The 23,604-nt window shown below is 36.2% G+C and overlaps 2 protein-coding genes across 4 annotated transcripts in view; one reads left to right on the forward strand and one right to left on the reverse strand.

Moving 5' to 3' along the window:
• Window positions 1-19,443, forward strand: part of FGF14 (fibroblast growth factor 14) — a 612,072-nt gene extending 592,629 nt beyond the window's left edge. For both annotated transcript variants that reach the window (XM_087435889.1, XM_014781777.2), the window contains exons 4-5: window positions 9,764-9,962; window positions 13,911-19,443. In XM_087435889.1, coding sequence (XP_087292015.1) covers window positions 9,764-9,962; window positions 13,911-14,047 — 336 coding nt within the window. In that variant the 3' untranslated portion in view covers window positions 14,048-19,443. The remainder of the gene's footprint in view (window positions 1-9,763; window positions 9,963-13,910) is intronic.
• A 16-nt stretch (window positions 19,444-19,459) lies between these two features.
• ITGBL1 (integrin subunit beta like 1) overlaps window positions 19,460-23,604 on the reverse strand; it is a 1,366,350-nt gene continuing 1,362,205 nt past the window's right edge. For both annotated transcript variants that reach the window (XM_087435888.1, XM_087435887.1), the window contains exons 9-10: window positions 22,199-22,312; window positions 19,460-21,194 (exon numbers count right to left, since the gene is read on the reverse strand). In XM_087435888.1, coding sequence (XP_087292014.1) covers window positions 21,103-21,194; window positions 22,199-22,312 — 206 coding nt within the window. In that variant the 3' untranslated portion in view covers window positions 19,460-21,102. The remainder of the gene's footprint in view (window positions 21,195-22,198; window positions 22,313-23,604) is intronic.

The following is a 23,604-nucleotide window of genomic DNA, read 5'->3' on the forward strand; positions in this document are numbered from 1 at the left end:
TCTGTTCACGTTACAAGTATTATTTTAGGAATTTATACATGTCTATATTCTAGAGAAAACAGATTTAACATTATAGAACCAGTTGGCACATAGTTTTATTTATAATCTTAAAATTTCTTACTTAAAAGATATGCTGTAAGTACTTTATATTTTTATTTGTTTCCACTTTCTTGCTGTAATAAATGCTATTGTAATGTAAAGAAATGGTAGCAAGTTTACGAATAATACCAATTTAATTGAAATTTCCTAAAATTTTGTGATCATTTATTGAGTTATTCTGTATGGTAATAGGAACGTATGCCAATGCTTCCCAAGCTCTAATGTGCATACGAATCACTAGGATTTTGTTAAAATGCAAAATCTGATTCAGTAGGTCTGCAGTGGGGACTGGGATTTTACATCTCTAACAAGTTCCCATGTGATGAAGTTGCTATTGGTCCCTGAATAAATTATGTATATTTAAAGATTTTTTATATATGTGTAATATAATATATATTAAAATATATGTTATAATATATATTAAAATGTGTTAAAATATATTAAAATACATATTTAGATTAAATAAATAAAATAATTTAATTAATTTTTAATATTTTTTCATTGTAATAAATAATGTTCTTGCCACAATTTTTAAAAACCATGTCAATAAATCATAAGATAATATATTAAATGTAACATAATAAATTTTAAAATATTTAGTAAATAAAATATTTAGTACATCTAACGCTGTATATGTGTATATATACCATACATCCACCTTGTTCACGGGGGATACATTCCAAGACCCCCAGTGGATGCCTGAAACCACAGATAGTACCGAACCCTCTATATACTACGTTTTTTCCTGTACATACATAGCTATGATAAAATTTAATTTATAAATTAGGCACATAAGAGATTAGTAACAACAACTAATAATAAAATAGAACAATTATAACACTATACTGTAATAAAAGTTACCATAGATCTTAGCAACCTCAGCGTACGATTCTTTTCTTATTGTCAAGAACTTTCACCTTTTCACTGAAAGGAAGAACTTTACAGCTTCTCTGTGGCATATCTGAATTGCCAGCATCACTACTCTTGCTCTTTTGGGCCATTAGGAAGTGAAATAAGGGTTACTTGAACACAAGCACTGCGATACCCTGACAGTCATTCTGATAGCCGAGAGGACTACTAAATGAAGAACAGGCCGGTGGCGATGCAGCAGGGATCTGCTGGACAAAGGGATGATTCACGACCCTGGTAGGGTTTAGCAGGACAAGCTCAAGATGTCAACATGCTACTCAGAATGGCGGGCAATTTTTTTTTTTTTTTTAATTTTTTATTTATTTATTTTTCCCCTAAAGCCCCAGGCGATAGTTGTATGTCATAGTTGCACATTCTTCTAGTTGCTGTATGTGGGACGCGGCCTCAGCATGGCCGGAGAAGCAGTGCGTCTGTGCGCGCCCGGGATCCGAACCCGGGCCGCCTGCATCGGAGCGCACGCACTTAACCGCTAAGCCACGGGGCCGGCCCGGGCAATTTATAAACTTATGAAGTGTTTGTTTCTGGAATTTTCCGTTTAATATTTTCAGACGGAAGTTGACTGTGGGTAACTGAAACTGCAGAAAGGGAAATTGAGGATAAGGAGGGACTACTGTATATATTTATTTATGTATACATATGTAACATCTCTAAATGTCAAACAGTATCCTTACTGGCAAAGAAAAAAAAAATATGCCTTCATTTAAAATTTTGTTTCCCTGGAAACTACTGAAGTAATAACTTCTGGCCCTACAAGTAGAGACTGATTTGTTGGTGGGAATAAACTTAAAACTACTGGGTCATGTAATCAAATCAAAGCTGTCTCTTAAACACGTAAATGATTATACTTTAGTTTGAAGGACACACACAAACAATTTACCATTTTCTTTCTCTCTGTGGGCATTTGTCACAGCTCAATATTATAGGTTTTTGATTATGTATAATTTCAGATAAATAAAATGCATTAGCCAGCTAAATTTTCTGCTTTTGAGTGTTAACAACAAATTCTTTCTTGTTTCAAAATTCATGACCGTAAAATCTTCTGAAAGGTCAGAATATTCTTCCCTTTATATGAATCTCAAGAGTACTCTGCATACTTTCTAAAGAATGGGGTAGTGTCAGAACAGTATCATTAAAGGATATAATTGATTTTAAAACTGTAGAAGATGAAGGAGAGTGGGATAAATCTCTCCCGACCTCGGTATAAACTCTAGTAGGCTACACCTCCAAAAAGTAGAAAAGAGAAGAAAAAACTGAGAATACAGGTTAAATGCATCATTGGGATGCCCACCTAAAGGTACATCTAATTAAGCTGAAACCTGTTGAAAGTAATTAAATAACTACTGTCCTGTTCATGGTAACAACATTTGAGTTGCACTTTTCGATTCAATTTATGGTTTCTAAATATAGCTATAGTTTACAACTCAATTTATAGTTTGCAAATCATTTCACACTTCTATTATCTTATTTGATATTTGCAAGAAAACTTTGTGATTCGTTATTATTCTCCAAGTAAGAACTTAGAATCTGAAGCTCCCTCTTCTTCTCAGTTTAAGTCTGGGGTGAAATATTCATAAGAAGTTCAGGGTCAAGGTTATTATTAGGCTGTTGATGGGAGGGGACTGAGTTTTTTTGATGACTCTCAAATATAGAGGATAATAGAATATTAATAGCTATTATTTGTTGTGTATTTATTATGTGCTATTTGCTACTCTATGTCTAATATCATTTCTCCATCCTCTTTCTAATCTATTTTGGAATTTCCTTGTATTCTAATAAGTGCTGTAAATTTGTCTGGAATGCCTGTTTTTACGTTTTCCCTTTGAAACGGTGGTGCTGGTGGTGCTGGTGGTAGGCAAACTTGTAGATATTAACCAAACAGAACTTTCATTTAGTCACAGATAACACCAAATGTGATGTAGTAACTAAATGGAATCTGTGGGATACGACTTGCATATTATTACTGGAAGCCCAGTCTCACAACACACCGTAAAGGCTTTTCCAGGGATGAAAATTCTGATTCAAATTGTATACATTTGTGTACATGAAAATAAGTGCAACCCAAGTTTAACACGGGAGTACTTTGCTCCTTAGGAATTTGAAATTAGATTAACAACTCCTCCCCCAATTACCTAGGTTGGAAAGTCCTCAAAATTTACCTTAGATCAAGGTTGGCAGAATTTTTTGCAAAAGACCATACAATAAACGTTTTAGGCTTTGTGGGCTGTACAATCTCTGTCTCAACAACTCACCTCTGGACTTTGAGGCGTGAATTTACAAAAACAGGTGGCAGCTGTATTTGGCCCACGGGCAGCGGTTTTCTGACCTCTGGGTTATGTTCTCAAGATCACTATTGGTTCTTAGGTTATGGTTATGCTGAATTATCTGGGTTTATGGCTAATTCATCAGTTATGAATTGTGGAACCTGGGCCCTCCCTTCCCTCCACCCTCTCCTTCCATCCTGAACCCAGCGGCCTGGCTTTCTACACACAAATGGTACATCAGAGTATTTTCCTAAACAAAGGCATTTCCCTCAGAAGAGGAATTCTGCTGCTCCTGTTATGATAATAAGGACACCACAGATGGTGCTTTCATTTCAAAAACAACCACAAGATAAAAGGAGATATGAAAGTGTTGTTTAATTGTTGTGTTTTTCTATTCTATGATTTGATGATTTAGTTTGGCAATGATATAAATTAATATTTAAGCTTCTGCTGGAGCTCAACAGTTGTTGATTTTCTTGTGGTAGTGTTGCGGTTCTAAATATAGGCAGGAAAGACGAGAAAAAGACACATCAAACTCCTTACCTATTTCATTTTGGCAGTTTCGAAGAGTTTATATTTAAGCTTAAATTTAAATAAGCATTCTCATATCATCACTGCCAGTTTTAGTGTTTCAGTGCCACAATCATCGTATTACTCAGATGTACACAATCCATAAGGTAGGTTAGGACTGTGTTGCTAGGCCACCTCGGGTTCCTTCTTCCTATAATCCTTCTCTTGCCACTCCGCATTGGAGGTCTCAAACTGGAGGCTCACAGGCCCCATCTCAGCCCCCTGGTCCAAGCTATACTGAAAAACAAGAACAAGAACTAAGAAATAGTTGCCACCATTTCAGGAAGATTTTATCTGGAAACCTAGATTTCTTACTTCCTTTGAAAAAACAGATCTTCTAAAGATCTAAGGTTTTTATTTTCACTTGAGAACCATGTGAGGAACAGCTGCATCTTTTACCATCATTTCTACCACCTGCTCTGCCCCCTCATCACTGAGCTCGAGTAAGGGGGCATTTAGCCTCATAATGGGGCCATGATGACTGCAGCCCGCTTCGCTCTTGTATCTGCCTGGTCAGTATAGGCATTTGAGTTTGTGGCTCCTGCTGTGCACATGGTATCTGGGCATCTCCTCAATTACAATTACTTCACATCCCCCCTATGGGACTTTTCACTCCATCTATCTCCCTAAAGCACCTTGTAGGATTCGAACACAAAACTATGACTATATTAATTGTACAATTACTATCAAGAGTATTTTTGTTTATGTTGGTCAATGTCACTATTTCCTTGCTAGGAAATGCCTTTTAGAAGTTAGTGCCAAGAAAAAGAAAAGATTTTCTCTCTTCAATAGTTTTTATAGCATATAGTATTTCTCTTTTTGTCTTCACTACCAAGAAGTTTAGAATTCAATTTAGTAACATGTCATAATTCTGGTGGTATTTTCCCCTTATTTCATGCATCTTTGATTATTATGTAAATACTAATTACTAAAGGGAACACACATACACATGGGTTCTACAAACAATTTGAAAGTCCAAGTGATATTAACTTCTCAAAACCATGCTACAGATTGACAACAAATTTGTATTTATAAAATACTAATCAGGCTATGCCATCATTCCTTTGCTTATTCAAGAAACCTACACGTTTACCTCTTACTTATAAGAAGTCTAACCTGTTTTTCAGTGTCCAAGATCCTTTATCACATTTCTCCAACCTACCTTCCCTATCCACTTCCCTACAAAGTCTCAGTGATGGACTAATCATAGTTCTCCAGATGTACCATGGCATTTCTCATCCTTCATCCTTCACAATACCATTTATTCCACCTATAATCTCTCTAGTATTTTGAAGGTAAGTCTAACACAGCAAATATTACATTATACGGTCATACATACAAGAATTTTAACAAAATTCTTCCAGTGCAGAATCTTATTCATTTTATATATGTTCATTTTGGTATATCTGATGCTGAGCCCAATATTTGGTATAAAATTGTGCTCATTGACTAATCAGTTAGCTAAATTTTTGGTTTGCTGAAATATTGATAGGATTGAAATAACTGATACAGGGTTATTTTTGACTATAAATAATGGGGATTTTTTTAAGAATAAATATAGAGTGCTTACTATACTCCAAGTCCTCTTATAAATATGTAATATGTATTAATTCACTCAATCCTCCCAACCACACTATTTTATCCTATGATTTTTGTACCCATTTTAGAGATGAGGAAACTGACGCCCAGAGATTAGGTAATTTCCCCAACAGCTAGTAGGGAGTGAGGCCAGAAGGTCTGGTTCCACAGATGGTGTTCATAGTCACTCTACTCCACTGCCTCCCATTTGCAAATTGAAAGTATATTTGTCATTTATGACACCAAAATGATAGTAATTAATCTCAGCTTTCACTAGTCCTATCAGTTCTCCTGGGAATGCTAGGATTATTTTGGACTCCAATATTTGATGAGCAGATTAAATTCTTGAAAAGGCTAGAGAAGTCTAGCAAAATGTGTTAGACAATAGTACCTTTGAATGTAGTGTGTCTGTATGTGAGTGTGTGTGTGTGCTCACATTAATTATTTAACCAAGAATTAAGAAGGCTGAAAATGTACTGACTAGTCTCCACCATCACAAGCAACTGAAGGCAATGGCTCTCCTTGTGGAAGACAGAAAGAATCACTGATCTCTGAAGTTACAGGCACAGCTCACAGAAAGAGGCTGCAGAACTGACTTTCTTAGAGTCCTAAGATGCAAAGATATTTTATCTAAAAAGACTTAGTGTCAAACTTATACTACAAAGCTTCTGCACAGCAAAAGAAACCATCAACAAAATGAAAAGACAACCTAAGAATTGGGAGAAGATATTTGCAAACCATACATCTGATAAGGGGTTAATCTCCAAAATATATAAAGAACTGATGCATCTCAACAACAAAAAAACCAACAACCCAATTAAAAAATGGGCAAAAGACCTGAACAGACATTTCTCCAAAGAAGATATACAGATGGCCAACAGACACATGAAAAGATGTTCAAAATCACTAACTATCAGGGAAATGCAAATCAAAACTACAATGAGATATCACTTCACGCCCGTCAGAATGGCTATAATTAACAAGACAGGAAACAACAAGTGTTGGAAAGGATGTGGAGAGAAGGGACCTCTCATACACTGCTGGTGGGAATGCAAACTGGTGCAGCCACTATCGAAGGCGGTATGGAGATTCCTCAAAAAAGTAAGGATAGAACTACCATATGATCCAGCTATTCCACTGCTGGGTATTTATCCAAAGAACTTGAAAACACCAATGAGTAAAGATACATGCACCCCTGTGTTCATTGCAGTGTTATTCACAATAGCCAAGACTTGGAAGCAACCTAAGTGCCCATCAAGGGATGAAAGCATAAAGAAGATGTGGTATATATACATAACGGAATACTACTCAGCCATAAGAAACGATGAGATCCAGCCATTTGTGACAACATGGATGGACATTGAGGGTATTATGCAAAGTGAAATAAGTCAGAGGAAGAAGGTCAAATACCTTATGATCTCACTCATTAAGTAGTAGATAATAACAACAAGAAACAAACACATAGAGACAGAGATTGGATTGGTGGTTACCAGAAGGGAAGGGGGGAGGGAGGAGGTTGAAAGAGATAATTCCGCACATGTGTGTGGTGATGGGTTGTAATTAGTATTTGGGTGGTGAACATGATGTAATCTATGCAGAAATAGAAGTATAATGATGTACACCTGAAATTTATACAATGTTATAAACCAATGTTACTGCAATAAACAAAAAATTAAAAAAAAAGTATACTAAGTTATACTCTGAGAATAAATGACTTCTCCACGTTGAGGGTCTTCATTCTCTTTCATATTCAAATTAGTCAACTTAGAGTAGAGACAATGCAGTTCTAATTTGCTGATGGTATTGCAAGCAGCATCTGCCATGTTTCCTGCATTATGGCGGTGAGGATCAGATGAGAATGAGGGTTGACTACCCTATGGACCTGGCTTTCCAAAGCTGGAGGCGCTGCTGTCTCTAAAGATCAGTCATCTGTGATCCTCTCAGTAAGGTGAACAGGGCTCTGGGCAGAGACCTGATGTCCCAGAAAGCAGGTGTCAGCTCCTCTGACCCTTGAGTGACCCACTGGATCAGCTCTTACCAACCCCACTCCCAGCCAGTTTTGAGACAGGTTTTAATTAGTAAACAATATGCTTGGGTGCTGTGGCCTGTCTCAATAAAAAGACAAGTGACACACCAAAGTCTATCTGTTTGTCTTAGAAGGTGCAGTTTCAACTAATATGTTATATTTATTAGTCTTTTGAGGATGAGCCAGATTTACAGCATCCCATTTTATTTTCCTCACCACAAATGTATGGACACGCACTCTTGTATTAGTTTTTTCTTTGAGGCACGATCTGGAGACTGTTATTAGTGAGAGAATTAATAGGAAGATATTTGGAGGAATAGAAATTAGTGGAAGGCTAGAACATTTATTTGGATGAGATCTTATTCAAACCTGAGGGAGCATCATCTCGAAGAAATGAAGGTCTACATACATCCTTGGGTGGGCGCCAAGTCTGTCTTTGTGCTATTTTAATCTCATCAAATTAATCACTGGATCTGTCATCTTTGTCATAAAAAGAATCAGCCATTAACAAAACCTGTTCCCATTGGAAAACTATTAGTTAAACTATTAGTTAAAGTTATGGGGCACTCTGAATAAATTGTATCCTGCAAAGACACCATTTGACAATTCATACTTTCTTGGGAATTATTGAAAGAGCATTTCTACAGGCAATAATGTCACATTCCTTATTACGGTTAGCATAACTTTAACACTAAAAGGTTTTGTTTTTTAGTCCCTAAAGGATGTGTTTTTCAGAATGTGTATAGAAGATAATTTTTTAGGGCCGGCCCTGTGGCTTAGCGGTTAAGTGCGAGTGCTCTGCTACTGGCGGCCCGGGTTCAGATCCAGGGCGCATACCGACGCACCGCTTCTCCAGCCATGCTGAGGCCACGTCCCACATACAGCAACTAGAAGAATGTGCAGCTGTGACATACAACTATCTACTGGGGCTTTGGGGAAAAAAAAGGATGAGGATTGGCAATAGATGTTATCTCAGAGCTGGTCTTCCTCAGCAAAAAGAGGAGGCTTAGCACGGATGTTAGCTCAGGGCTGATCTTCCTCACACAAAAAAAATAATAATGAATAAATAAATAAATCTTATTCTAAAAAAAATAATATATATATAATTTTTTAACAGAAAAACAAAAACTATTTTTTTCAGTCATAAAGATCTATTAAGGTGAAATGAAATCCTTGTGTATATTTTTTCAAGTACAGTGATATTTTTAAAAAGATCAATGACAATAAAGCTCTGTTTTGCATCTGTATTTCATATATGTATAGACTAGCACAGTATTGAGCCTGTTTAAAGCAGCCACAAAATCTAGTTAAGTGGCTTCCATGGTCTGTAACTAGGAAAGTTGAATTTAAATTATTTTTAATAGGGGTTTATCAGAAATTCCTATGTAGGTTGCACCTACATATGTGCAAAAAGATTTTTAGTAATATACATGATATTATATTAATTATTATTCATTCCAAAATAAGAAATGCTAGAACTATGTAAAAGCCATCTATGAATACTTGTGTTATTAAAGAGAATCATAAAGTAGCAAGCTCTGGGCTACTCATCAATCAATGTCAATCATGACATTGAGCGCCATGGCATTTAACTCATTGTAATCTTTCCAAAAATGCTATGTGGATTTCAGTCAGGGCAGCTTTCGAAGTTTCTCTTCAAGAGTTCCAGTGGGCTCCAAACCATGGAATCAGGTCATTATTTTCAGCTCCTGTCACTGTGACCAGCTAACAGGACACCTGGTCTCAGTTCCAGTGGCTAGTTTGTGTGCCAGCTGACTGTCATAGTTTCAGTTTGAGGTTTCAGTTTGTCTCTTTGTAGGTAGAATGTATCATCCTATAATATCAGTGATTCATTTAACAACTGGCAACTGTTAAGGTGTCATTTAATTACTCCAAAATATTGAAAATAGATTAGCAAATACCTTAAATATATATATTTTATTTTTGTTTAGTTTATTGTGAATATATGATTCTGCTTTATTGCACTCTTTCTGGTTATGCTCTGGTTGGATTGTATTCTAAGTGAAACTATTTTGAGTTTGCTCATGTCTTCTATTTTCTTATTAAAGGACATCCATACTATTATGTATATACATTCTCAATAGTAGCAGCTTCTTTATATTCATTGTATATTGAAAAAAGCGTAAGGACAATTAGTGTGTGCAGGAAGAAATACGTGCGCTCATCCCTGCCAAAGGGCTGACACCTCCACCGCGGAGGACGAGCTCCTGGAGGATTGGCGAGAAAGCGCAGCAACGCTGCCGTTGCTTCCTCTAACTTTCTCCTGTTCTCTCCACAGGAACTTTTTACCCCCGAATGCAAGTTTAAAGAATCTGTTTTTGAAAACTATTATGTAATCTACTCATCTATGCTGTACAGACAACAGGAATCTGGTAGAGCCTGGTTTTTGGGTTTGAATAAAGAAGGGCAAGTTATGAAAGGAAACAGAGTAAAGAAAACCAAACCAGCAGCTCATTTTCTACCCAAGCCATTGGAAGGTGAGTGTTATGTCTGCATTATCTTTACCAGGTTTATTACGTGTTCATTTTTCACATTGATAAATCCATGGCCACGGGGAATCCTCATGGAATGCTGGAAATATTCTTTATCTTGATCAGGGTGGCAGTGGCACAGGTGTCTATTTAAGTTGTGCATTTAAGATTTGTGCCCTTTATACACTTTATGTATAAATGTATGTATATATATGTGTGTGTGTATATTGTGTGTATATATACACACAATATACACAAATATACATTTTTTTACATATATACATGTTATACTATACATAATACACAAATTAGTGGAATGTATATATGTATACGTCTATATATACATTCCATTAATTTATAAAATGCAGGAAAACTTCCTCTCTGATCACTTCTGATGTCTCACATCCTCACTGCCCCAACCTCTCTAGCCTCTAGATAATTTCAATTAATTAATTAAAAAATTTAAATCTGTAATGATATTACAAATCTGTGACAGTAGTATTAGAAAAACTAAGTTTTGAGTATTATAGAATAAAAATATTTGCCTATTTTGTTATTATCTTGGTGAAAGAAATCATATACTTGTGAATTATTATAATTACAGAAAAAGAAGAGTTAATAACTTGGCCCTTACAGACTCTGTTGATGTTATATATCTCCCTTCCAAACTGCATAATTGTTTAGTAAATTCAGTTGTGGCACTACCTTCTTTTACTAAAATAATTTATCTGCATTCACTTATAAACAATGAAGCCTTCACATTTACTTTGATTAGATTCCCAAAGAGCAGGCTACAAAGTTTTGTTAATTAATCAGAAACGTCTGCACCTTTCTCATTAAGGATTCTGCCAGAAGTGTCACTTATGTTTACGTATGTAACATTTGTTTGAGAACTACAGAAAAAAATTGATATTGAGGCTTTTCAAAAGTGTTTTCTATTCAAATACTTTTATTTACCCATTGCAGATAATCAGATCTACAATAACTAGCTAAACACTTGAAGCTAGCCTAGACAGTTCTATTTTCTTTGTGTCTTTTATTCCTACAGGAAAGCCTTAACCATTAAGAGAACATGCATATTGGTTTCATAACCCATGCTGTCTATATAGGAATAAGATTCTTAATTATCTGTAAATGTATAATTCAGCTTTCAGTTTGCCTCAGTTTGGAAAACCACTCTTGCTGGTTAATACCATCTTTATGATTTCAATGATGTTGACTTACCATCACCCTTAATTAAATTTACCTCTAGAACAAATCATTGAAACCCAAACAATTAGCCACCAGGGCTTCTCTAGGAAATGAAAAATTGTGGGAGAGTCTGAAATATGAGTGGTTTATTCTCATTAGATGGTAGATCATAAGGAAAATTAGAGTAGAAATAAGAAATTAGAGGATTTCTCTGTTCTTCCAAAATAACACATTTATGATTTGGCTTTACTGTTTTAAATGAATTTTGAGATGATCAGACTCACCAATATTCAATTTTTTTATTTATTTACTTTTTTCCCCCCAAAGCCCGAGTAGACAGTTGTATGTCATAGTTGCACATCCCTCTAGTTGCTGTATGTGGGACGCGGCCTCAGCATGGCCGGAGAAGCAGTGCGTCGGTGCGCGCCCGGGATCCGAACCCGGGCCGCCAGCAGCGGAGCGCGCGCACTTAACCACTAAGCCACGGGGCCGGCCCAGACTCACCAATATTCAAATGCAATTGAAAAATTAAAAAACTAAGTCCATAGCAGCTCCACAAAAATCTTGGTTTACTTGCCACCTTGCTTTGTCACTTTTCATTAATTTTTCTTTTGAATATGCAGTTAAGAATTGACTAAATTTCTGTAACCTTACCTCTTAACTGCACCAATGTAATAAAAACTCAAAGGGCTTTTATGTCTCTTAACTGAGGCAAAATCTGGAAACCAGCTATTTTGTATATCCAGCAGGAAATATCTGAGACTCTAAATGTGTGGTGTAATAACAAAACACTTGATGTTTCAATCATAAACGGAACTGTTGTGTGTATGTGTTTGTTGTACGTGTATGTATATATGAGGAAGAGAAAAACAGTATTTTTATCATGTTTTCAAATAATTAGCAGACAGAGTCTAAAACCAAAGTCTAAAATCTAAAAAACATTAGTCTAAATCTAAAAACAATTAAGGGAGTATTATAATGACAGAGGTTATCACATTGTGTAATTGATAGAGGAAAATTATTTTGAAACTTTCAAAACCCACGCAGGATATAAATTATATCCTTGGAAATGTTAGGACAAATTAGGTACTTAATTAGTTATTGATGCTCTTGGGCATTCATATCTCTTACACAACTTCATACATAAACAATCAAGGTTAGTGCTCTGATGCTATTGTTGCGTAATTGAATTAGTAATGGAAGTGAGAGATTGGAAAGCACTTCAAGGATATGGATTAACCCCTCTTACCAGCTTGCCAAGACATTTACTATAGGTCTGAGGTACACATGCACTTTCAAATATGTGTGCTGCTAAAATATCACATGATGCTTGATGCAAAGGTAAAACTCCACCTCCGTGAACATGGAGAATGCATATGGTGGTTCATCCTAACTAAACATAAGCTCTCTTCATAACATATCATCAACTTTCGAAAACCTAAAAAGCAAGTTAGGCAGCTCTAATTCACTTGTATTTCTTTTTTCTTTTCTTTTTTTTTTCGTGAGGAAGATCAGCCCTGAGCTAACATCCATGCTAATCCTCCTCTTTTTGCTGAGGAAGACCGGCTCTGAGCTAACATCTATTGCCAATCCTCCTCCTTTTTGTTTTCCCCCCCAAAGTCCCAGTAGATAGTTGTATGTCATAGTTGCACATCCTTCTAGTTGCTGTATTTGGGACGTGGCCTCAGCATGGCCGGAGAAGAGGTGCATCAGTGCATGCCCGGGATCCGAACACGGGCCGCCAGCAGCGGAGCATGTGCGCTTAACTGCTAAGCCACAGGGCCGGCCCTCACTTGTATTTCTGATGGCACATGACTTTAACTCAGCTAGTTTTCCACAAGCATCAATCACTCTTAAATGTTCTTTCTCAGGATTCCCTAGAATCATTTTCTAAAAGCCACATGAACTATTGCGATTAATTATGTCACAAGATACTATTCAGGCAATTCCTCAGAGCTCACTGGGACGTCAGTCCCACTGCCTCCTTGCCGTTGTATGCTTCTGCCTTAAATGACATCAGTTATAGATTTTTAATAATATATCCAAAAATGAGGCATAAAAAATATAAAATGCCACACAGTTGCCTTCCATTACTTAAGGGTGTCTTTCTATGATCGAAGAAGAGGAAATGTAAACAAAGATCTCTGAAGGCCCTAGCTTAAGGAGGGTGAGGTCTTTGTTAGTGCTTTGTGTAGCTTTGAAGTTGACACTAGTGTGACTATGTTGCTTTTGAATCACTTGAGAGAAAAATAATGTAATGATCTAGGGTATAAAACCTAGACTTGAAAAGATGAATGGGGATGAGTGGTTCAAGTGTTGACAGTAGTGTGCAGTGGAAGGAAGTCTGAGTTGTCCTTGCTGTACAAAGAGAATGAAGTTAAATGCTTGCCATTCTTCTATACTTGTGTGTGTGTGTGTATGTGTGTGTGTGTGTTTGTGTGTGTGTGTGTGTTATATCTTAGGCCCACAAAGAGGCCATAGCTCCCATTTAAACCTTCTCTCCTAGACAAAACTCCGTTCGCACCTATGCACATATTTTAGTTACATAAACCAGAGAATGAGAAGGAAGTAATGTCTTCTGATTAGGGGCTGGATTTTACTGCTTTAAAACAGGAATTCCCTCTCAATTGGGTTGCTTGACTTCAGGGAACACAGGACTGGGCAAACTGCTGAGGTCCGTGTGTGTGTTGATGGCCATTCTTGACGATGATCAGGTAATGTTTCCTTTCCCTCCTTTCTTCACATCCTCCTTCCTCTCACTAGTTGCCATGTACCGAGAACCATCTTTGCATGACGTTGGAGAAACGGTCCCGAAGGCCGGGGTGACGCCGAGTAAAAGCACAAGTGCGTCTGCAATAATGAATGGAGGCAAACCAGTCAACAAAAGTAAGACGACATAGCCCGATCCTCACAGGTGTTGTGACTTACTCGTCCCGAGCACAGTTGAGTGATTATCCTTGCCAGACATTCCTGCTCCGTGGCTGAGGAGCAGCTGGAAGTAAGCAGATGCTTGCTCTTTGCTGTCTCGAACTTCTTGGTTGCAAGTGGATAAATCTCAACCTGTTGCACCCCCCACAACAAGAAGACACCTGGATAACCAGCTAAACTCAGACCATGGAATGCCCTACCAGATATGGAATGCCTTTTTAATATCTTTTCTGTGACTGTGACACTTCATGTGAATGACATACTTCACAAGTACACTCGATACTTTGCCTGCTGACAGCTACCCATAATCCTTTTTGAGTCCTGTTTCAGCGAAATCCATGTGTTTAAGTTCAATTTTGTAGCACACAAATACTATTGAGTAATTTCTAGTTAGACGCTGTAAACCTGTGCTATTATGGATTTCTCTTCTTCCCGTTTTTACAGGGCTGCTCGCTCCACTGTCTGTGATATTTTGCAGGGATTGTGTTTCTCTAAATCGTAAAGGTTGCAGTTGGCTTGGTTTGGAGAGCGATCAGGGAATCAGGAAGTCTTCTAAACCTATTATTACAAATTGCATCTATAAAGATTATGAGTGTTGTCTCCGGATCCCTCTATCGATTAAACACACATATATGCTCTATCCAGTAGCAGATCCTGTGCTCCTGAGGTGGCCAGGGTGAGAAATGGGTCAAACACAGTCCATGGGAAGCTCTCTACAATATGTGTTTGACATTCCCCTATAGTTTCTTTGTGTGTGTGTGTGTTTTCTACATATCACAAGCTTACTGGTAATGGTAACATTTGCCTTGCCCAGCGAGCAAGACCCACTGGTTTTTGAGAAAGTGGGTCCAAAGAACTCTGTAGGCCTTGTAGGCCTGATTAAGGTTCATTTTTCATCTACTAATCCTCACTATTTGGAAAAAAAGAAAAAAAAAAAAGGAAAAATCAATAAGTACAACCTAGAAGAATTGCGCTACCTAAATCCATTTCAGATATAATCCTTCCTGTTTTTAATGAACCGAACTTAATGCCATCCCCAGTTTTGGCTGCATTCCACTCACACTCGGCAGAGCATGGGCAAGGCGCCTGTTGTGTTCTCTTCTGCAGCAGCAATGCAAACGTTAGTTATAAATTAGACTTTAATATTTTTGGTGTTTAATGACAAGTTTTTAAACTGGACATATTAGGAAAAAATATTTTTTTTAGCTCAGCATGCTGAGTCAGGTACTGTGTTTTCACCAGTCCATACCTCTAACTCAGCTTCTCGGGGCCCAGGCTGCCCAACGGCTGGGGTAGAGGTGCCTTGCCATCATCTCAGAATGCAGTCTGTTGAATTCTTCTAGATAAAATTAAAGGCAAACCAACACATTCAAACATCAGGTTTTTGGTCCATTCAATTGATTTGCTTTTGTTTTATTTTGCTTTCTTAATTTCCTTTTGAATAACTCTGAGCTTAGGGAAGACAACTACTAAGAAAGGCCATGAACAGTTGACTAGGCAGTGAAGAAACCATGCAAAATGTTCAATGTTGGATATAAAGAGTTTCAAGATGTTTAATACTGAACTGTTTGGAAATATATTTGTTAACTCTGTGTACTTAATAAAATTCAATGTTTTATCCTCAGAAGAGTTGAGACCAAACTGAACCTCATTTATAGAAAGCTATATGTGAGATCAATGTACTGGCCTCTTGTTCTTATTTCCATGTGGAAGGCCTCCCTGTCTTCCCCCACCTGCACTGTGTTTACTGGGAAATTATTTTGTCATTGGTTTCCTAAGTCTACATGACAGCCCCTGCCCAGCATTTAAAAATTTTGGCCTGCTTAGCTGATTAAAGATTTAGTATAAATTTAACTGTTTATGCTTTTCATATCGGATTCCATTTTAATAAATAAAAAGTTAGCATACTGTTTGAGTAGTTTTATTGTTGATAATGCTCAAGTACAAATACAACAAAATGATTCCTTTGATCATTCTTGATTTCTTGTTATGCCATTTTAGAGCCTATTGTTTTTAACAGGATAAGTTAAAATACATTAGATGAATTTCAATAACCAATTATTTAAGAAAGACATATATTCCAAAATATGTGGCAAACTATGAATAATTTAACTTGCAATTCCAATTAGATGGGCTTATAAACACTGCTTACCCCGCCACACACACACACACACAGACACACACACACACAACAAACAACCCCACCTATTTGTTTTTGCTAATCAGCCCTACCTACTTACTGGTTTCTTTTTCTCCTGCAAATCTGTTTACTGGTTAAAATTAAGACAAGATTTATTTTTGTAAATGACTGAGATTTATGTATACGTGCACCTCTGTTTTGTTTTTTATGTGAGTTGTCTGTAAGGGCATTTATCCCTATGAATGGATGTCAAAATACTTTCTCCTAATACATGTTTAGACATATTGCAGAGGGGTCCTTGTTACTTGTAAATTAGTTCGATCATTTCCTTCACGTCTGGTCTCCCCTGCTTCATGGGAGGAGGACAGCACTGACGAACTGCACGTAGTAGGAACAGTGCATCAAGAACTATTGGGATGTATTACTCGATTTACATACAAGAGTTTGTCTGCATTGTACAGTTTCTGTGTTTAATATCATTTGTTGTATTCACAACATATTGAATAAAATATTTATACGAAGGCATATTAGAAAACATCAAACAACTTTATGTAATGAAATGTCATTGCCTCACCCACAAATATAGGGAAATGTCATGTAAATAAGTTGGTAAACTCAATTTCCCCCTTTACCATGCCAAAGAAAATTTTAGCTCTTTGATAATACCTCTCTTGCTATTTTTCCAAGATAAGACTCCACCATTTTTTCCCCTCAAAAATTAAGTTGGCTGTTATTAAGTAAGCAATCTGTTGTTATTGATGTTCTGTATAGTAAATCTGATGGCATTCATTTATATTTACAGACCGTGTTTTTTGTACCTCCATGTACATATGTCGATTGTATCGAGTCTCTCTAATATCACATTCCTTTTGCATGCATATCTGGTGTGGGAGGGTTATTTCTATTGATTTGTTATGGTAGCTGATTGCTTCACACATCCCTCAGCAGTGCTCGGGAATATTCATTGTTTTGATATTTCAAGTGACGCTATTTTTATTTTCTTATAAGTTTGCTTTCTAAAATGTTTTGCTACAACTTTACTTGGAAAAATTATAGAAGAGATGCAAATGGTCCACCCTATGTAAAGAGTAAAATGGTACTGAGAATCATTTCATTACAAATCCTAGAGAATTTAGAGATGCTTACTCTGTTTGCTTGCCCTGAGTATTTTGGAGTAGGGGGTAGCTTCAGGAGCCCCACAAGGGGCCCACAAGACTCTCGCTGTAGTCCTTCTAATTGTGTGCCTCTTGGAAAGTAAGCAGAGTTTCTTTATCACCTTTGGCCAGTTGCTTAATTAATGCCTAAAATGCTAAAACAGTCAGATGTTTTCAGGATGACCAGTATCAGATTTCGTTCTCTTTTAAAAAACAACACAACAACAAAAAAACTTCTTGTTCTTTAAGTTAGACATGTATTTTCCCTAATATTAGAGGGACAATTAACATTTGGACAAGAGACAAGATTGACTAAGCCATCCATTTTAGAAGGAAGTGAAAATAATTGAAAATTATTTTGAATTTTATTTCAGAACAAGACTATATCCAAGGAAAACAAGTGAGCTAAATGCAAGCATATCAAAATCCAGACGTGAATTGTGTTACTTTGGAGTAAAATGCATTTCATAGCTTAGGTTTCTTAGCTTACCAGGTGGCACACAGGACCTGTTGATTCTCTTGAATACTGGGTACGGTTTCCAAGTTTGACAGTGAGTCTTCAAACAAAGGCTGAGTTATGTTTTGTTTCTGTTTTTTCTTGGTTTTCTAATCCCAATGTTTGCTGGCAGAAATTGTGTTTGCATCTGAGGTAGAGGGGCCATTCCATTCAATGGGTTGCAGGAATCTAGATTAACTCAAGGAGTCCGGGGCAAAAATGGGGTATAATGATTCTCCTCTTAGGTCTTAAGACCTTAGTCAAATTTTATTGAAAAGTCCTTGTGGAGAAATTCCTCAGTAATGGCATGCCAAGCAAGTGGGGTTAGTGCCAACACCACCTGTAAACTTGTATCCTTCCCAGTTGACATTAATCCTACTGTAACTTCTGTCAAAATTAAACAAGCCAATGCGATTTGCACATTTTCCCTCCAGCTATTACAAGTTTGTTCTTGCCCTGCATTTTTTTAAGAGGGAGTTTCTATCTTAGTAACGGACTCAAAAGTCAAAGTGCAAAATCACAGTAAGGAAGGGTAGAATATATGTCCTTATATGTAACTATGTTTATTTTATTTTTTCCAACTTAAACATGTAAATTAAATCACTTCTTAATAGATCTATTGATGTTTGCATTGCTAGAGTCAAAATCACACATACACAGAGAGGAAATATTACCACAGACAGAAAGAAGTAAAAAGAAAATAGTTCTATTTTAAAAGGAAAATATTCATCATAGTTTAATACCATGTGATTTATGCTACAACTCAATTTCGGTTCAATAATTTGTAGTTAAATGAACCGAGAAAATAGCTGACTGTAATGTATTTTCAGCTTTGTCAGAAAATTTGGACAAATCACATTTCAAACTTTATAGCATAATAATTTCCCCATATCTAAACTTTTTCTTAAAAAACATAAATGCTGAGGACATGTTTCTTACATGAAAATATAAAAAGAGTAGAACTATTGTTGTAGTTATTGTTAAGGAAAATGGATATAGAGAATTACGAGAAAAATAAGACACACCTAAGGTTATGGGATGGGACACAGGGAATTAAGGGCAGTTCCAGAACAGAGGTTGGCAAACTACTGCTCAGCTGTGAGCCAAATCCAGCTTGCCATCTATTTTTCTATGGCCCAGGAGCTCAGAATGAGTTTTTTCTTTTTCTTTTTTTATAGTTTTGAAGTATTAAACACAAACAAACAAACAAGCAAGAATATGGAACAGAGATGTATGTGGCCCACAAAGTCTAAAATACTTACTATCTGGTCTTTTATAAAAAGCAGAGCTCTGCAATAGAGGGACCTGAATGTCATCTGTATTATGATGACTAGATAATGTATTGAATTCCCATATTTGTGCATCACCAAGTCATCAAAACTGCTACTGAACAATTATGATAGGTTTGAGGCTTAAAATGCTTAGGTAGAGAAGAGGAAAGAATATAATATATATTATTTCTTAACTGCTTATATTTCCCTCATTTTACAAAATGGATATATTAATTGACATACTCAGTAATAGAGATACAACTAAAATCGTGGCACTCCTTAATCTCAGGATAGAGATAACAATTTTATAAGTCGACTAAAGTATGAGAACACTATTAGTACTATAAAAATCAGCATCAGTTAAATTTTTCTCTTGAATAATTTTCAATATTAAATTTTTAAGTAACTCAGCAGATGCATATTTTCCTTATTTTTTGGTAATTTGACTTATAAAGTCCAAGCCATAACTCTAGAATATTTACATCACTAAGTAAAATTTCCAAGTACAAATTTTCATCTTAAAGAATATGGAAATGATTTTGTTACATTATTCTAGGATTTTACAAAATATAATTCACATTTAGAAAAAAAGTGGGTCTTTTTTAGCTCTAAATAACTAATGGTTGCCTAAACTAATGTGTGTAAGTAGATTTAACTGTAAATATGTAAGGGAAGTCTGAATTATTGTACATTTTCATAATTCAATGTGAATTTCATACAGAGCAAAATTTCACCATTAAGAAAATAAACATTTTGTTCCTATCACTGAGTGAATATTTGTAATTTCTATTTAAGCCATTTCTAGATTTTTTTTATCCTCTGAGATTTTGAGGCTGGTGCCATTTTATCACAGTATCTCTTCTTGACTTCTTTGCACGACCCTCCTTGTCCAGTAAGTAATGTATCCTTAGAAATAAGATAATCTTTTAAGGGAAATGAATGTATATTTCAGGCCTATTATATTTCTAACTAGATATTGTCTTTCTAAAAGGCAAGTTACCATGGAGCAACTTAAATAGTGAAAAATCAGATTCCTTATACATGTAACCTCTGACTGGTTTAAAAAATGTTCTAGTAACAGAAAATGGATACCCCTGAATAACAATTCATTTTTTTTTTTTGTTAATCATCAGTAGGTCATCAATATAAATATATATCGACACAGAGTGTAAACAACCTATGTCACTATTTATTAAAAATGTTAAATTGTACATTTTTCATAGTTTCTTCCTTCATCTTCAGAGAATCTTCTTTTGTGTGAGTTTAAAGTGAGACTAGATGAATGACTTAATAGCTAAAAATGACCAGTCTTGTTTCAAAAGCACTGGCCCTCTGGCCTCTGGCCCCTATGACATTATACTTCATGTGTGTTTGTCTTCATTGTCACCATATGGAAATGCTGAGTGATATGGAATCCTGGTAAAATATGATAGATGGATTTATTGAGGATGTGTCTTTTTCTTAGATTCTAATATGGTCTTTCTTGTGTAGGGATGTGCTTTTCTAACAACAATGTAATTCAGCGTTTCTCAACTCTGGCACTATTGACATTTGGAGTCAGATATTTTTATGTCAGGGGGGCTGTCCTGTGCACTGTAGGATGTTTAGCAGCATCCCTGGCCTCTACCTACTAGATGCCGTAGCACGCCCTTCCACCCCACCCAGTGTGACAATCAAAATTGTCTGTAGACATTGCCAAATGTTTTCTGGGTGGCAAAGTTGCCCTCGTTGAGAACCACTGATATACTGATATAAATTATGGAAGAGAAATTCTTTCTGGTGTTATTTACATGTTTGCTTAACTCATTTTTAATGGGTACCCAGAATTCATTCAGGCATTCAGAAATAGAAAAACATACAATAGTCTGTTTGACCTGTCCTAGTGGTGATTATACATGGTTTCCTTTGCATTTATACGTTCTAATGGCCTAGAAAAATAAGAATCCAGTCCTCTCCCATGTAATTGTTAAGGATATTCTGTGGCAAGCCAGATTTCACATGCATTTCCATTCCATCCATCCCAGCATTCACAGTTTCCACAGCTACATATTCCATTCCCTGCAATAAAACACACAGGGGAATCATTAGCATCAAAATGCACCCAGTTACAATATGTTATTATAAACCATAACTGTTCATAATCAAAACCATTTCACTCATCCTCCGCAGATTTTCTTATTGTGCAGTCATATTATTATTATCTCATTAAGCAGCTATGGGAAATTAATAGCCTCTATTTGGTGCCACCATCTATGTAGTATCAATCTAATAGTGACCATCTTGTATCACTCCAGCTGGGCTTCTGTGTCATAATTTTGTTTTCCTGTAGAGAGCAAGTTATGTCTGACTTATGAATAAATGCTAAGAAACATAAAGCTCTTTGACATAGGAAGAAGTAGGCTAAGTAATCAGCTAGAAGAGGAGGCTTGTGTAGTAGGGATGGACAGAAAATGAATGTCTAGCTTAATGACACACACAAATAATCATCTTTTACCTTCAGCTAGAAACAAGGAGAATAAATATATATGTCTCCATTTCCCCATAACTTGTTTAAGCAAATGTATTTTGTAACCAATTATTAGGACTCAATAGCTTAGGATAGCAGTATCTATTATACTGCTAACTCTTTCATACCCTTATCCCCCAACACACACATACCCCATCCCTGAAAACAACCAACACATCAACCATCTGTGAACTAGCGGATCCTGTTTAAAATAATATTCCATTCTATGTTCAAAGTAAAATGGATGTCAAGAGAACTCTTTTCTCTTTTCAAATATTAGCTGCGTGTGTGTAAGTTGCAGGGGGGGTTACTTTGTGGAAGATTCCTAACAATCATGTAATGTGGCTTCATTCTTTTGTATCTTCTAGCCTGAACGTAATGTTGCTGCTTATTCCCAGCTGCCCACTTCCCCTTACATAGTTACTTCATATTAATAGTTGGCCTTTGATTACACGGAGGCTCTCCTGCCAGGCCATCTATAGCAGTATGTGGTGGATGTCACTTGTCTTTATTGCAAACTGTGGCATAGAACAATTAGAGTAGGTCAATACTGCACCTGTGCAAATGAGACCATCATGTTTGTCGCAGTCCCTGTCATCACAGTCACAGAATTCTCCCGAAATATACCATTCTTCGGCAGAACAAATGCACTTTCCACAGTGACAAGAACCTGAAATCGCAAAGGGTATTACTTGCTGTCACCACATAACTAAAGGTTTCTGTCTAGAATAGAATACATCAACGCACTGACAATAGGCTTCTAATAACCTATCTTCCAAGGGTAAAAGTTTATTGAATAGCCGGTTGCTCAGAGGGGAGCTGTACTTACTGTAATTTATAAAGGTTATCCAGGAAAGGCTTCATTATGGATCTAGACAGTTGCAATTAGCCTTGAGCAAATGTTCCATGGCCCAGTCTGGTTGAAATGTCAATGAGAGCAGAGTGTGGCTGATTCTTAGAGATGGCCTTCTAAAAAGGTGTTCAAAAATAGATTTTTTTCTCTTTTTTCTGAATTGAATCACGTTTTTAAAGTGTCTGCTCTTTAAAGGAATTGAATAGTAAGTTCTATGAAATAGGGATGCATTTTACAATTAAAATAACTATGAAATTTTTGTGCTTATAATTTTGGATTTTTGTTTACACGATTTTCTTAAAGTAGGGACACACCTGATATTGGGTGGCTCATTAAAGCGCTAAAAATACACACACAATCAGTTATGTATTTTTAACTTATCAGACTTCATCCTCAGGATTTCCTGCCATAATCAAGGACGGCTCTAATCCCCTAAAATGGTCATCTTTTATTAGGCTCTAGGTCCAACCACCTCTCTCTCTCATTACTTAACCCACTTCTCTTTCTAATTTCTTTCTAATTAAAAACTTCCTCTTTGGTTATTAAAAATATTTTGGTTTGCTGATAATTTTATTAATGATATATTTAAAAGAAAAGAAAATATATGAATTAAATGGTGTCACAGAGAAGAAAGTTCTCTCGGTCTAAATGTCTTTATATGACAGGTTAAAAAACTCTCACATGGCAAAATTACTTCTAGAACAGCAGTAAAGACAATTTAAAAAAGAAACACCATAAAAAAGACTTCCCCTTCCTTCCATTTCCTTGGATTGGTCATTCTTTCCAAATGTGATTTCCTTTTCCTAAAGATGGCTATCAACGTAAGAGAATATATTTTGATATATTTAACAAATTTCAGACTTGGTAAGTTCAAAATATATTGAGGGGGGGCAGGAATCAATCATTAGTGCCTCTATGAAACGTAGTGATTGAAAAATGAGTGAACAACCTCGGTGATAAAAATGGTTAGAGAAAGGAATATTTTACATATCACAGATAACATGAAAGGATTTGTGTAATCATGTCCCAAGCATTAAGCACCTTGTGGTATTTCATATCATGAAAACTGGCATATGCATTTTACCTGCAAGACTCCCTCATAGCCAAAT

This window comes from Ceratotherium simum, chromosome 10 (genome assembly GCF_057802395.1).
Source record: "Ceratotherium simum simum isolate JZ-2026a chromosome 10, ASM5780239v1, whole genome shotgun sequence".
Classification (NCBI taxonomy): Eukaryota; Metazoa; Chordata; class Mammalia; order Perissodactyla; family Rhinocerotidae; genus Ceratotherium; species Ceratotherium simum.